Genomic DNA, 16365 nt, shown 5'->3' with positions numbered 1-16365 from the left:
TCGTATTATGTATTGATTCAGTCCAGAAGCAGTAACTTCGTTAAAACATATACTCAGATGACTTTGTTAAAAACAAAATAATGTAGTGTAACAATAGCCACTGTCTCCGTATTCAGTCAATCTTTTTTTTACTTCCTTACCGAATTTGCTGGCTTGACAGTACTTAAGTACACAGGTAGACCGTGACTTAAATCATAAGTTTAAGTTAAATTTTACCATAAAACCTACAGAGTAACGTACCTGAATTTGAGTCCCGGCTGCCCATAACAGGTGCAATCTGTGGCCGCTCCTCGTCTAGGATGAGCACGCCACTATTCGACCACACCGACAGCACGTGTGCCACACACGTCACGTTCACCCGCCCCTGTGACAAACAACGCTAATTACCAGCCGCCATTATTGTGCAATACTGCCCACTAACGGCCCAACCAAACACCTTACTTTTAACAGCTTTATTGCCAAAAGGCGGTCTAGCCGCAAGTTTAGATGGTGTTTCTTTTATGATATTAACTTTGAAACTGCAATTAAAAGCTGAGCAATATTGATATTGAGACGTATTTCAAAGAAAGTAAAGTCCATTTTAAAGATGCATTACGAATGTATTAGAAAACCTTTGAAACGTTTTAATACCACTCTACATGGGTGTATTAGAAAAATAAAATCTCATCTGACTCCATTGAGTAATCTGTTTATTTCAAAGGAAAACAGCGGTGAGTTTTTATTTGCTGTCCGGATTGAATTCATTGCAATAGATTTTTTATCGTTTGATGTTCAATATTCTCTACAATAAAATCTAACAGTTTGTGACATATTCTAGTAGGAGATTAAATTTAACAATAATTGTTGTGCATCTGTTTGCAATATACGATACCTCCTAAAACTAAATGACATAACTATATGACATGTGCATTTTAATGAAAATGCATTTTATTCATTAATTCAAACTCAAAGTCGTCAAATTGAATTTTCCGTCAGTATGTCTGTCAGTGAAGGTGGTCGTTCCAAAGTGCAATAATCGTTTCTAGCATTGAAACCATTTACTGCATCCACATTTTAGATTTTAAGAAGGAAATACAAATAAAGATGAAATCTGCCTTAGTATCAGTAATCTCTGAATAAAACTTCTACTCCTAAAATAATCGCCATCAAACTAATATCCATCAAACACTTACGAACAGAATGATAACAAAAATCATGGTTTACTTACAGAAATTAATGAAGCAAAACTCTACTAGCTCCTACTAGTCCTATGTGACTTGAAACTAGTAGAGCTTTTCTCCATTAATTTACGTAAGTAAACCGTGATTTTTAGTTAATTTAGCATGTCTCACGATAGTTATTATAAAAAGAAAGATAACAGATGTATAAAGAGTGTACTTACTTTGCGAAAGTGTACTGACTGTACTCTTATAACAAGCTGGCTGAACGAAGATGATTTATTGGATTTCTCTTCTTCAATACTAATGTTCAATTTATTTGCTATTTGCTCTAGCCTGGGTGCGAGGCGGGTGGTGCTTTCCTCCTTGTTTTTCCGATTGCTATCAGCGTGGGGAATGCCCACTACGCCGTCGATATTGCCTGGAATGTCTATTACATTGTCGGTCACGGGTTCCTCGTAACCCGAGATTGCGTCCCACGGACTGAATATAATTCTATTTGCATCTTCGAGCGACGTGTCGGTTATCACAGGTTTTCTTCGCGCGTATGATGTGTCGTGCAGCGGTATATCCAGACCTTTCACCTGCGATAAAATATCTGTTACAACATTACCTTTTTGGTTGATTCCTCGGATATTCCCAGGACAGACAAAGTTTTATTGGACTTTTTCGATTTTCGGAAACTCTCAGTAGTAGTATGAGGTCTGGAATGTAATGCCCAGTCTAGAGTCAACGGCTCACTTCCAATTATGGGACTCATAACAAATTGGTGAAAGTAGACTCTATTAAGGTATTTTTGGACATACATATTTTTATGTAGGGTCTTTACTACTTTATATTATCAAAAAATACTTTAAAATATAAAATAGTACTTATATATTGCCCGGTAGCGGATATAAACCGGCCTTTGACTTAAGATATCTGTTATACAACTCTACCTACAGTAAAAATATACAGGGTGCTATTAAATTCATATCATCACCATCATAATATCATAAGCTAAGCTGTAAAAGTAATTACGAATATACAAATATTATTATGACCAGGCAATTGTTTAGCACGTTACCTACATTCACGTAGGTCAGAATGGATTGATAATTTAAAAACTTTTGCATGCGCATGCGCATGTTTTTAATACTTAAAAAATATTTTAAACCATATTGGCTTAAAATAATTTGGAAGGAGATTGTGGGAATAACTTGATACGTATTGACCGTAGAAAGCAGTAGTGCAGACACTGAGAGGAGTGGAAAGAGTGTAGGGAGGCCTTTGCCCCGCAGTGAGACGATCACGGTTAAAAATAAAATAAAATATTGGCTTACCTCTTGGCCATTAAGTAGCCACGTGAGGTTGGCCGGCGGGTCGGCCGGTGGCGACGTGCAATTGGCTCGAAGCATGTCACCGATGGAGTACCAGCTCTTCTGTGCTCGCACACTAGGACCGGTCTCCGGTAATTCTGGAAAAAGTTTACTTATAAGCAAAATGCAGTATTATGTGCCTTTACAAAATATACATAACTTCACGCCTGTCTCGACAATGGAACGCCAATTCCTCGAATCTTACACACCTCTTTCGCTTCATCAACAGTCATCAGTCTTTGCATGCATGCTCGTTTATAATTTATTTAGAAATTCATAATTAAATACGTATTTAGATCTTATATTTTTGATTATTATTCCCTACTGTATTTTAGGATTTTCTCTCATATCGTACGAGTGACTACAATCACTTCAATTCACAATTAATCCGTGTTCTTTAATTAATTCACTTTTTGTTATGCATTGTTATTGACAGAACAATGCTTGTTTATGAAAATCTAAAATTAAAAAAAAAAAGAAAAGCCGGGATAGATAACTAATCTACTACAGATTGGAAGGTGGAGGTTGCGTTGGTAAATAGGTATCTTTAAAATAAACGGATATCATATATCAAGAAGTTGTACTTATGCAGGTTTTGTATGTATGTATCTAATAGGTATTTTTTTATGGGACAAGCCCGCCACAACCTCCCATACCGCTGCAACTCCTATAAGCCAGGATCCACAGTAGAAACAACAGTCTCAAGGACATAATTACTGTCTTGGATCCCACAACGAAATAAATCAGAAGATATTATTAGAGGAGAAGAAAAAGAAAACGATAGGTATATTGGGTGGTCCTGCTTAAAGTTATCTAAAGAACGTTTTGAATACGATATGAGGTTGTATGTAAATTGTAGTGTCGTGTCGAGTCGATGACGTTGATAAATGTAGTCCCAAAGACTTATTGCATAAAAGTTTCTAATCTATAACAAGATATAGCCAAAAAATAGATATTTGTGAAGATCTTTTATATTATATGTATTTGAGTGTTTAAAAATCTGAAAAACAACGGTAATCTAAAAGGAAGCGTGACGGAAAAGGTTAATTTTAAATTGTGGTATTATTAAAAACTCCGATCATTGAAAAGCAGTCAGATAGGTAAGTTAATTAAAAAAAAAGTTTAATTTAAAAAAAAACTTCATCCAAGTTACACAAGAGTTACAATTTAAACAGCATTCTAAAATGAACCAAGATTTCCTTGTAATTTTAAAAATAACAATATCTGGTGAAAGAGGGAGCCAGCATTTGTAAATTTTGTTATGTTATTTTCCTTTTGTGTACACCAAAATTCATTATAAATGCTTTTGCTGTCTTTATGCATCTCAGTATAGTGGCACACACAAATTTAGCTCCTGCCGGTTGTTACTGTATATCCCGAGAGTACTGCGACTGCACAAGGTGATTTACGTAGCAGCTGACTCTGCAGACTAATTAAATTGCCAGTCCAACATGAAAATTGAACAGAATTATTGTTTGTTCGCTGAACCAGACTTGTAAACAAAGATAGTGCCGAGTGGGAAGGCAACGTAAATAGATGGCAATAAATCACACAGGTCGCGGCAGCACGCGTTTCAATGCGCGTCGCTGTCAACGTTGCATATTCATCTTCCATACGCGGTTCCATTTTGCCCACGAATTTCGTAGAAAGCGGTTAAAACGCCGAACAGACAAAATGGCGGCTCAAACTAAAACTCGGCATGCTTTTGTTTGCCAGCAGCGCCCTCTATTACGACGAAGCGGTGGAACTCCGCGCCGAGCAAAGTTTTAAGTGTTTACATTCCTGTTCTGTCGCTTTTTGCCAATTCTACTTAATGGGAACGCAGGGAGTTTTCCAGCACCTCGTTTAATTTGGCCACCGTGGGTATATTTTAGTGTTTATTTAATTCGTCAAGATCTCACTAAAAGCTAACCTTTTTTTTTTTTTTTTTTCAGGGTGGAAAATCATCCAATGACTTCTCTCGCCAGGGCAAAGCGAGAGGGAGTGTCAGACTCTTACTGACTAAAAACCACCCCGTTCCTACTCCTGCTTGTCGAGCCGGAGCCCCGGTAAACCCGCTAGGTAGTCCGCAGCTCCGGATTAAGCATCAGCCCTACTGGGCCCCATCTGTGGTGGTCTGATGGCTCTTTGAGGCGCGCGCGGAACGCAACGCGCCGCACGCACGGGTCTGGTTCTGGTCGGGCGGCGAGCTACCCTTGCTCGCCGTCCGCAGACCCGCACTTACGGTGGCCGGAGATCGTCACGCGATCCCCGACGCCCGGAGTGTCTTTCGCGTCGGCTAGGGCGTGAGGAAGTTCGTTCCCTCACGCGTCCCGCCTCCTCCTTAGCTAGCATAACTGCTTCGCAGAAGGAGGAGACGGCATCCCAGTCCCCCTCGCTCCGCACCATGGTCTGAACCAAAGCCGGACGCGAGAGGTCGCCGTCGCCGATCACTTCCCTGAGGGCACGGCGGTGCTCAGCCCACGCAGGGCAGACCGCAACCGTGTGTTCCACCGTGTCCTCCGGGCGGTCTTCGCAGTGATGACACCCGGGCGTTTCCTCCCGCCCAATCAAAAACAGGAACCTACCGAAACTCCCATGTCCGGTAAGCACCTGCGTCAGGCGGTAGGTGAGGACGCCATGGCGCCTCTCTAGCCACTCCTCAAAGAGGGGACTTACCGCTGCAATGACAGCGAGCCCAGCCCTCGGTTGCGACAGTCGTTGCTGCCAATCCGCCATGAGATCGCGCCGGAGCTCGTCCCGCCACGCACTAATCTGGCGCGGCAGCGGAGTTTCGCCCCGGCGACGCGCGTCGGCGCGCAGACTAAAGACGCGCGCGAGCACTTTCGCCTCCAAATCCCACGGCGGTAATCCGGCAAGGAGGTTCGCCGCCTCCCCGGAGATCGTGCGATATCCACGGATCACTCGGATGGCCATGACCCTCTGGGACGTGAGCAGCGTCCGAGTTGGCCGCCGCATCAGGTTCGGCGCCCACACAGGGGCGCCGTAGAGGGCCATGGACCGCACGACCCCCGCATACAACCTCCGGCAGGAGGCATTTGGCCCCCGAGGTTGGGCAGGAGCCGCTTAAGCGCAGCCCCCGTCCGTTCCAATTTAGGAGCCAAACGTCGGAAATGCTCCACGAAGTTCCATCGACTGTCGAGGACGAGTCCTAGGTACTTCATCGTCGTCTCGACGCCGATGGTAACCCCTCCTGCCGTTATTTGGGACCCACCTGGAGGTGGCGCGTTCCCGCGGCCATGAAAGCACATGGCCTCGGACTTGTGGAGCGCCACCTCGAGTCCCAATTGCCGGATCCTTGCAACGACTATCGCAACCGCTGTCGTCATTAAATTGGCCGCCGCCTGGTGCGACCTCCCGTGCGCTAGCACCAGCGTGTCGTCGGCGTAGCAGATTACGCTGACGCCGTTCGGGAGGTCGGTGCGCAACACCCAGTCGTAACCGATGTTCCACAGGAGCGGCCCCAAAACCGAACCCTGTGGAACACCGCGCGACATTTCTCGCCTGTTCCACTCGCCCTGGCGACCGGGGAACGTAACATACCTGTCTGACAGGTAGGCCTCGATTACACGACGGAGGTAGGTAGGCACCCGGTGGTACCGAAGTGCCCCTAGTATGCAGATCCAGGGTAGGGAGTTAAAGGCGTTGGCGATGTCTAGAGACACCGCCACGACGACCTTACCCCTGGACACTGCAGTCCCCGTCGTGAGGTCCCTTACGCGCATGATGGCGTCCACCGTAGAGCGCCCTCTGCGGAAGCCGAACTGGCCATCCGCGAGGTCCGGCCCAAATTCGGACAAGTGCGCGACGAGGCGGTTCGAAATTATCCTTTCGAAGACTTTTCCCACCTCGTCGAGCAGCACAATGGGCCGGTACGCGGACGGAGAGTCCGCAGGGCGCCCTGGTTTCTTCACGAGGACCAGTTTTCCCGTCTTCCACTGAAGTGGAAACTGGCCCCTCTCCAAACATGCGCTGTAGAGACCTATTAATCGAGGCCCGAGAGCCTCCGAGGCCAGGACCCACGCCTTGCCATGCAGGCCATCGGGTCCTGGGGCGGTGTTCTTGGCGCCCATCCGGCGCACCGCCGCTCTCAGTTCTGCCTCGGTCACCTCCGGAACGATGTCGTCGTCGTCGTCGCTGTGGCCCGCATTGGGCACCGCAGGGGGCGGAGTCATGGATGGAGGGGTAAAGCCCCTCCGTAGTCGGGGGAACAAGGCGCCGACCACTTCCTCCACGACCTCTGGCCGGAGACTCTGTGTCAGTGGGGGAGCCCAAGTGCGGAGTTTATCACGCACCATCCGATAGGGGCGCCCCCACGGGTCTCTGTTCAGAGACTCCAGCATCTCCCGACGGGCTTCCTCCTTAGCCCGCCAGATCTCCGCTTTGAGGGCGGCCTTTGTCGCCTTGTATCCCTCGTACAACTCCGCCTCTCTAACCTCCGCGTCTGGAGGGAGGATACGGAGCCTGCGGTGCCTAGTGTACCGGCGGCGCGCAGCTACGCACGCACTGCGCAGAGCAGCCAGCTCTTGCGACCACCAGTACACCTGGCGTTTGCGCTGACCTGGCCGGACCCGGGGCATCGCCACGTCACATATTCTGGACATGGCGTCCTGGAGCCATCTTGCTTCCCCGTCAATGTCGGCAGGCCTGTCCGGTGGTATCACCCAGGCCTGCACGATTGCGGCTTCCAGGAAAAGCTCCCGGTCCAGCTGTCTTAGCGCCCAACGCGGGCCACATGGGGCCTGTCTGACTGGCGGGTCCGCGGACTCGGCGGAGACGTTGAACCGGATATACCGGTGGTCAGAAAACGTCTCCACCTCCTCCATAACGCGCCAGTCAACAACACGGGGTGACAGAGCGGGGCTGGCGAACGAGATATCCACCACCGACTCACCCTGCATCCGCACACACGTGGGGACAGAACCCCGGTTCAGGACGACTAGGCCTGTCTCCAGAGCCCAGTCTTCCACCATCCTACCCCGAACGTCAGTGAACCGGGAACCCCAAGCCAAGTTTTTGGCATTGAAGTCCCCGAGGACAAGTACGGGGAGGGAACGGAACCCGACGACGACGGCGACCAACTCCCTCAGGGAGTTGTGGAACTCGGCGAGAGTTCGGTTCGGAGAGAAATACACGCCCACCACAGCGATCTCTCCGAACCGTGCTGCGACACAACCCCGGCCTCTCTGAGCGTTCTCGAGAGTCGGGGTACCGGCGGCGGCCGACGAGATGATGGTCACCGAGCCGTCCAGATCCGCAACCCAGTGATCCCTGGGCGGGACAAAATACGGCTCGGAGACCACAGCAACATTGATCGACCACTGCGCTATGCTCTGGAGCAACAGGTCCTGAGCGGCGGCGCAGTGGTTGATATTCGCCTGGAGGAGGCGGAATGGATTCATTACTGGCAATCCATCACGACCTCCTCCCTGGCAGCATTACAGCCGGCGGTGGCTACGGCGGCGGTAGTAGTGGCGACCGCGGCGGCGGCGGCGGCGGCGGCGGCGGTGGAAACGACGGGGGTGGCGGAGGGCCTGCCCTTGCCCCTGGGTTTGGTAGGCGGGGAGCAGGCCTTGCTCCCGACCCGGTGATTGGCCGGCTTGCCAGCCGCTGCACATGCGTCGCAGTGCAGCGGGGCGGTGCACGTACCGGCCTTGTGACCGGGCTGACCGCAGCGGAAGCAGCGGTCGCTGCGGTCAACCTCCGAGGTGCATTTAACGCTCACGTGATGGCCCACGTGGCAGCGGTAGCACCTCAGAGGCCGGACCTCGAGCAGCTTGACCTGCGCCGAGACCCAGCCCACCAGGAGCCTTTTGCCCTCCTTAATTTTTTTGGCCGCTGTGACGGGGCAGCTCACTACGACTGTGCGCAACCCCGAATTGTCCGGACGGATGGTGCTTGCCTTGACTTGTTCAGCAGGGCACCCTCCTGTCCTGGCGACAGCGGCCACCACCTCTTGTTCCGTCACGGAGTCGTCCAGGCCCATTATTCGCAGATCCAAGCATTTTGTGGGCCTGGACACGCGAACCTCGTCCGCACTAAGACACGCCCGGAGCCTTTCAGCGAGGGCGTCTGCGGACGGACCGCTAGTCGCGCCGGGGACCTCCAGTAGACGGGCTCCAGTCGCAGTTGCCTTGATTGCAAACCCGTCAGGTGCCCCGAACTCCGCGGGAGTCACCGCCCCCTTTAATTTGGCGAGGACGTCGCCATATGTAACGCCCCTTTGGACGGCATCGGGCTGTAGTGTTAGAACTACAGCCGCGGTCTTAGGGGCGCGAAGCAAGGCCGCAGCGCGCTTCTCTTTGCGCTGTTGCTGGCGCCGCTGCCGCTGCGCTTTTTGCGGCGCTTCCTGCCTTCTTTGGCGACCCTCCTCGCGTCGCCGACTAGTTGCCACTCGCCACCACTGAGATCTCTTGCCGGCGGGACAGGCATAACTGTGACCGGGCCAACGGCCTGCTGAGCCGTTACTCCCCCTCTTCTTTTATTTCTGCGCCCTATTGGCGCATTCGGTGGTGGCTCCACCGAAACTAGTGGAGGCACCGGGGCCCTCGCAGGAGGAGTCGCTCTTGCCCTCGTCGGCGGTTGAGTGCCGCGGCCAGTCTGACCTAAAGAGGTCGAAGGCTTGGCCGCAACAGCCGCATATGAGCGCGAGGCCGTCTGACTCGCTGCTAGTGGTGGACGGAGGACCTTACTTTCCAGCATGTCAAAACGCTGCCGGAAAGCAGCCATCTCCCGCCGCATCAGTCCGAGCATGTCTGACTCCGACATGGGCTGGGGTCGGCTTCCACGGGAAGCGGCGAGCTCCGCTTTGGTGGCCTGAAGCTCGGCCTCCAGAGCCGCATTAGAGGCCGACAACCGCGCCATTTCTCGCCGCAGTACGGCCAGCTCAGTGTGGACTTTTTCGGCTGAGGGCATCCCACACAGTTTAAAGACCGCCGTCATGATGGTGGTCTCCGCCGACTTTATCTGCTCGTTTCTGGCAGGCTGGGATTTCTTCCCAGCCACCCTGCGAAGCTCCTCCTTGATGATCTGGCGGAGACCAACGGAGTCGTGCTCAGCCTCTGAGCCCTCGCCACAAGTCACCTCCATTATGGAGGACTCTGAGAGCCGATCGGCTGGCTCAGTGCGGGCAGTGGCTGCCGGCCTCTTGCAGCCCTTGCTCTTGCCCTTACCCCGCGCGGCCGTGGAGATTTTTGGGGCTGGGGCCTCCTGCGTATTGGAGGACAACGCCAGTCCCTCCTGGTCCTCCTCCAATCTGGGACGCTTAAATGACGCTCGCGTTAGGCGCTTTGACCTAACGCTCGCGTCAGATACGGGTGGGGCGTCAGACTCCGAGTCCGAAGCCCTCCGACTTGGCGCTCGTATGGGGGATTCCCCACGGGCACCAGAACCACTAGGGCTCTCAAAAACGATTACTGCAGGCGAGCTGAGCTCACCTGCCCTCTCCTCATCTGGTGGTGTTGTTTTATCAGTTGACTTCATAAAGTTCCCACGAGTATGGGGGAAATATCCAGTCCACCCAGGCAGTGCCCCTGTACCTGGGTAAGTGTATATTTGTATCCCAACTAGAGGGTCCACCGGTCCCCTAGCTGGGGGTGCGCTCGCGACTGACACTACTCCTCAGCCACGCATACCCTCGCCACGCACCAGAACTTGGTATTGGAGGAATTTTTTATAGAGGTTATCTTCCTCGCGGTCCGGGCGACCAAGCCAAGACCCTCGTCCCGATCAGAGTCATAAAACATGACCATGACATCTTCCCGGATTACGATATCAACGGTTGCAGTCAGGAACAACTTGTGCCCCGATGCTGCTCGTTGGCAGGGTGAGTGCACAACGAGCACCGTCCTTGCCTCTCCGCCACGCTCTCTGCTAAGTCAGAGAGACGGGTGGAATGACGCCCCCTCGGAGGCGCAGGCCATGTGTCATCACAAAGCCCGCCGCCCCCAGAACCCATCTCGGGTTCTTCCGCCCCGTCCAAAAGTTCGCTACAGGCAATAGCCACTCCAACCCTATCACCCCCGTTAGGGGGGCTATTACCTGTACCCAGGGTGCACCACGGGGAGGTCTTTTGGCACCGCACCCCACTAAAAGCTAACCTAGTTTATTGAATAAGCAAATTCCTGCGTTATTGGATGTTTCAATATTGAGGTGTGGTGGAGTAAAAGCGGTGAGGTGTATTTATAACCCGTTCTCCAAAGTTTGGGGTGCGTAAGAGTTTAGCGCTTCAGTCTAGAAGAGGCACTTCATATTGGTTTCGTATTCATGTGTATTATGACTTCGTTTTCTATCCCGAAGGTAGTTCTTACAGTTAAAAATTATAGATACTAGGATATAAGTTGGAACTTGAACAAAAACCTGAATTTAACAAGCAAAATGTAAGGCTGGGTGGAGAAATAAAAATAAGACAAATAACTTCAAGCAGTCTGTTCGAAATTCTGATAGTATATTCGGTTTCAAGTAAAAATATTTAAAATAGACAAGTGAATGAAAGATCACAATGAATTAGTCAATGAGTTGAAACGTGGCTGTTGTCCAAGAACATGTCACCAGGGCTTACAGGGGAGCGACAGGCGACAGCATCCGATCCTACGTGTGCACGTACTAAATTCTTAAATCGTAGATTTACGAAGCCGTGCCAACTAACCCACGAAGACAAAAACAAAACGAATACTTTGTTCGAGTGCAGTATTCGATTTTTCTTTTAACATACGTAAAAAAGCAAAAATGTGTTTCGTACTTCTAATTAAAAGTTTTTCATTGTCTAAGCTTTGTTAGTGGGTGTTGTGCTGTGTGACACTTTTTGTTGCAGGATTTTTCTTATTTATTTCTTTACTATTTATAATGAAATATTTGCTAAATGGTAGTCTGTTTGTTTTAAAGTAGTAAGTATAATATTAATGAAATAATTGAGACGTTCTATCCTTTTTGAAGGCAGGCATAAAAACGCATTTTAAAATATCCCTGAATTTCATTAACCGCGTGTTAACACCCATTATATGTTTTACGTCAATTTATTTTAACTGAAATTCATTGTTATTATACTCACCAAACACTAGTATTGTAAGACCTCATTTACTTTATAAGTTCCGTTTGATAAACTAAAATATAATTAGAACAAACACGCGACTGTGACTTTACGAACAAAAAACCCTTTGGTAATCTTACTTTTTAAATCATTCTTATTTAATGCATATTATGGTAGGACACGCATTGCTACGTTTAGTATAATATTAGTCAAAACCTTGATGAAAACACCTTGATTACATAATGATTGATTGCCGTATGTACTTAGCACATAGAGGGCAATCGAAATTAAACTCGAAACAATACCACACTCTGTGTGCACCAATAAAGTAGAGGTATGAGACAACCAAATTATACGCAGCAAGATAAACAAAAACAAACTGTTCCGTCTCAATAATAAAGTCCAGAATTGCAGATTATGCTTAAAACACGCGTAAGCTGTAATAACTGCATTCATTTCGACGTAGTGAATGCAAACTCCACTCGAGACAGACGAATACATCGGAAATGTATCAACACGCATATTGCTTACTCACACTTGTCAGCAGTATTGTATCCCATTGTTTATTTATGCAAGCCCCGAGTACGTGGGAAATGTATTCCATACATTTGTTGTTCTCAGAATGGACCGTGGAGAGTAGTTAGCCGAATTGTGTTTCAATTTGCTCGTGGTGTCATGATTGTAAAACATTTTCGCGCTCATGTATATGCCATTTGGTTGGTAGAGATCATTATTCGTATGGTTTTAACGCCAGTGGTGTAATTTCGAAACACAAAAATAAAGTTTAATTTAAATCCAATTACTCTTTAGCGAAGTTTTAAAAGGTGAGAAAATATTATGAAGATGTTGCAAGGAAATAATGAAATTGTTCTATGAGTGCCATTATAATTTGACATAGAACAATTATATGTATAGCATTATTTAACTCTGAACATAAACGGAAGTTAATATGCGATATACCAATACCACAGATCAGTTTGTGGGAAATAAAAACAAATGAGATGTCAATGTTGTCTTGCTCAAAATGACAAGACTAGAAATATATCGCGTTCCTTTTTCAAATCCAAATTACCTATTGCCACCTCTAGATTAATGCAAAGAAAAAACAAATGACACGCTAACAAATGACGTCAGATCCAAAATAACAAGGGCAGAAACATATCGTGTTCTTTTTCTAAAACTACCTATTTTTATTATTGTTAGTGTGTTTGAACTACATAATAGTTAAGCGCTTTTCCCCATATACAAACTCCTTTGAGAAGATGTTCACGTCAACTTGAAATATTGGGAAAAAACACCTGGGCAAAACGGGGGTGGAATTGCTATAATATAATTAAATATAAGTCAGTTCCTAGACTGACATGCTGACATGACATGACATGATTTAGATTTATCTTGGAAATTACAAAAATACTTTAATAACAGGAACGAAATATTAAACTGTCCAAACGAGACAGATATAAATAGACAATAATTATAGTTATCTACCATTTACTCTGTGTAACGTTTTGTACAATTATAATAATTTATTTTTATATTAAGATGAGTGATGACAAAACCAATTAATAAAATTATGTAAAGTACCTACATATACATATATATGTGAATGCACATTATTTGTGGATGTGTGGTGATTTCACAAGGATAACTTAGATCACGGTCATAGGTAGAGGAGGAGAGGGAATTAGTGGAGGAACATCGCGGTGGTTTTAGCTGGTTAGAGTCCGGCACACCCCTTTTCGTCTCCACGACTTGGATAGTCCATGTGGATTTCCATTGGGTTAAAAAAACAAGAGGTCTCGGGTTCGATATCCGGGTCAGGCAAAGTATTACTGGGCTGTTTTCGGATTTTCGAAAATTTCTCGGTAGTAGCACGGAGTCTGGAATTGTGTCCAGGATATGGTAATAGGCTCACCCCCTATTACATGGGACTTGGTGAAAAGTGGGTGTACATTGTATAGCGGCATTACGTGCCGTAATGTGCACCTCTGCCTACCCCTTCAGGAATAAAAAGGCGTGACGTTGCGTGTGAGTGTATAAAAACATAATTTGTGGATAAATATTACCAATTCATTAAACATGTATTATGAAACCGATACTATTTAAAAAATGCCTATACATTACCTCTCTCGGTTTCACCACGTATCCATGTATGTATTGTACATACATATTGAATGACGTTCGCCAGTATCTATCCCGAAGGTTCAATTTGTGGGCGTTTGATTGCATTTAACCTATTAATACAACGTAAATAGTTAACTAGACTAGGTACCTCAGCCGTTGTAGGATCGCGATGAAGCAGAACTTCAGAATAATTGATCTCGGATTCGTTTTTCAGTTAAAGTGAGGATAGCGTGATGTACCTAAGTATAAGTTATAATAAGGGTTTTAACTTTTAATTTTAAGCCCCGAGGTGGTGGTAAAGTATATTAAATTTGCCACTTGCCACTACTCGTATTCTTCTTTCATGTCTTATCTATCCTTCCTTCTACGGATTCATGTCGTAAGAGTAGACTAAGTCCGGAGCTGCGGACAAACAGGTTTACCGGGGCTCCAGCTAGAGAAGCAGGAGTAGGAACGGGGTGATTTTTAGTCAATAAGAGTCTGACACTTCCTCTCGCACGCCTAAGGCAGAAGAAGTCATTGGATGACTTGACAAAAAAATAACAGAGCCGAATGAGAGTTAAATATGTTTCATTCCTCACCTACACAACGAAACACAATACAAACGTTATTTCACGTCAGTATTTTTGTGATGTCGTGGTATCGCGCCGGTCGAGCCGGCCCATTCGAGCTGAAGCATGGCTTTCCCCCACTTAGTAAATTAAATACAATAGGTAATTGATCGTAATTACATTAGGCATATCTCTATAATAACCTTTCAATTAATAGTAGCATAATGTTACCTACAATAGCGTTTAATTATGACGGTAGTGCCTAGAACTATTAATTATTAATTATTACAAGCATCAGGCTAAGTTGATGAATCGCTTCGTAGTTTTAGTTTCGATTCCTGGTAAATATTGATTACTTTTCACGTAGATATTGAAACACAAAGGATGATAACTATACAGTATACGTAGTAGTATCGTATACGGTCATATACCATAAGTAAAATTGTTAATGAAAAAACTAAATGTATAGTTAACTATATAACTGAATTTGTATAGTAATAAAACATTGCAATCTTTTATTAATTTTCTTAAGGTTTTTCCTTACCGCAGAACACGGCAATTGTCGTAGCAGTGGCAACATGCCGAGGTTAGCCAATGGACACCCACACCACCAGAGGAGTTAGTTACACGTGCATTACCGGCCTTTAAGTATTTGGAATTGGGAATGGTAGGGTTGGAAATTATTATGTTTATAGTCACCATATTCATAATTTTAATGTAGTAAAAGGAAGCAATTAAACCTCTTTTTACCCGACTGCGCCAGAAGGAGGGTTATGTTTTTCGAGTGTATGTATGTATGTAGGTATGTATGTATGTATGTATGTATGTATGTATGTATGTATGTATGTATGTATGTATGTATAATTGTTTGGCACGCTCTACAGCCTAAACGGCTTGATGGATTTTGACTTGAGAGGTGTCATTAGATTCGTATTTACTGTGAGAGTGACACTGGGTATATCAAAATAATAAAAAAACAAAATGGCGGATTTTTGGCGCCAAATTCGAATATTTCTCTCTCTAGCCTAAACGACTTGATGGATTTTAACTTGAGAGGTGTCGTTAGATTCATATTTACTGTGAGAGTGACACTGAATATATCAAAATAATAAAAAAACAAAATGGCGGATGTTTGGCGCCAAATTCGAATATTTCTCACTCTCTAGCCTGGATGGATTTCCGCTTGATAGGGGTCGTTTGATTCGTATTGACTGTGAGAGTGACACTAGATATATCAAAATACAAAAATAATAAAACTAAAAAAAAATTAAATAAAAAAGGTAATTTAAAAAACTAAAAAACCCGACTGCGTTTATTTATAATATTAAAATGAAAAAACCCTAAAACAAGAAAGTCATCGTAAAATTTAAGCAGTCGGGACCCATTCTACAAAGCCAGCCGTATGTACCCATATTTAGAATGGGTCCCGACTGCTTAAATTTTACGATGACTTTCTTGTTTTAGGGTTTTTTCATTTTAATATTATAAATAAACGCAGTCGGGTTTTTTAGTTTTTTAAATTACCTTTTTTTTATTTATTATACCCAAGTAACAAAGCGACACCAACGGAAGAATCTTATGAAGTTTATTTTATTTTTCCGTAAAATTTATTTAGCCTGTGGCACCGCTCTATTATGAACGCCACAAAGCTTGTTAAGGTGACAGATAAGCTTTATTTATTTAAAACGAATTCTACAACCTTCGAATATTTTATCAAAGGTATTCTGATCAAAGGTACGTATAATTCTGACTAAAAATTCTGAGATTATGTATACAAGAAGCAAAAATCAAGGAATTATTTATTCAATCTAAGAATTGAATTATATTTTGATTACAACTATTTCTTATTTCTTTAGATCTACACAATGTTTATTCGAATACAAGGCTTTAGGAATTGAGACAAAAAATAATATTTTGGAATGTAGTAAAAATGTTTTTGTGGACACATTTTTATTTAGACTGTCTCGTTAGGTAGATTTTTGGTAATTTAGGTTTTGATTGTGAGCAGAGTATAATATATTTTTAAATTTGACCTTAGTAGTGATGACTTTAGTAGTCGTTCGCCATGGAATTCTCAGTACAAAACTTTGCTTTATGATATAGGCTTAAAGCATAGTTATTCTTAATTAATTATGATGTTTTGTCGA

General features: G+C 45.5%; 1 protein-coding gene across 1 annotated transcript in view; it reads right to left on the bottom strand.

Annotated features, from left to right (window-relative positions):
• Window positions 1-240: 240 nt before the first annotated feature.
• The window catches only part of LOC118261891 (uncharacterized), a gene marked incomplete at its 3' end in the record, with an annotated part of 47960 nt that continues 31835 nt past the window's right edge, over window positions 241-16365 (bottom strand). Inside the window, 3 exon segments of the mRNA XM_050707672.1 lie at window positions 241-364; window positions 1382-1741; window positions 2480-2613. Coding sequence (XP_050563629.1) covers window positions 241-364; window positions 1382-1741; window positions 2480-2613 — 618 coding nt within the window.

Source organism: Spodoptera frugiperda, unplaced genomic scaffold, assembly GCF_023101765.2.
Source record: "Spodoptera frugiperda isolate SF20-4 unplaced genomic scaffold, AGI-APGP_CSIRO_Sfru_2.0 tig00001378_1, whole genome shotgun sequence".
NCBI classification, from domain to species: domain Eukaryota; kingdom Metazoa; phylum Arthropoda; class Insecta; order Lepidoptera; family Noctuidae; genus Spodoptera; species Spodoptera frugiperda.
The sequence above is the reverse complement of the archived record's forward strand: the minus strand, read 5'-3'. Positions and strand labels throughout refer to the sequence as shown.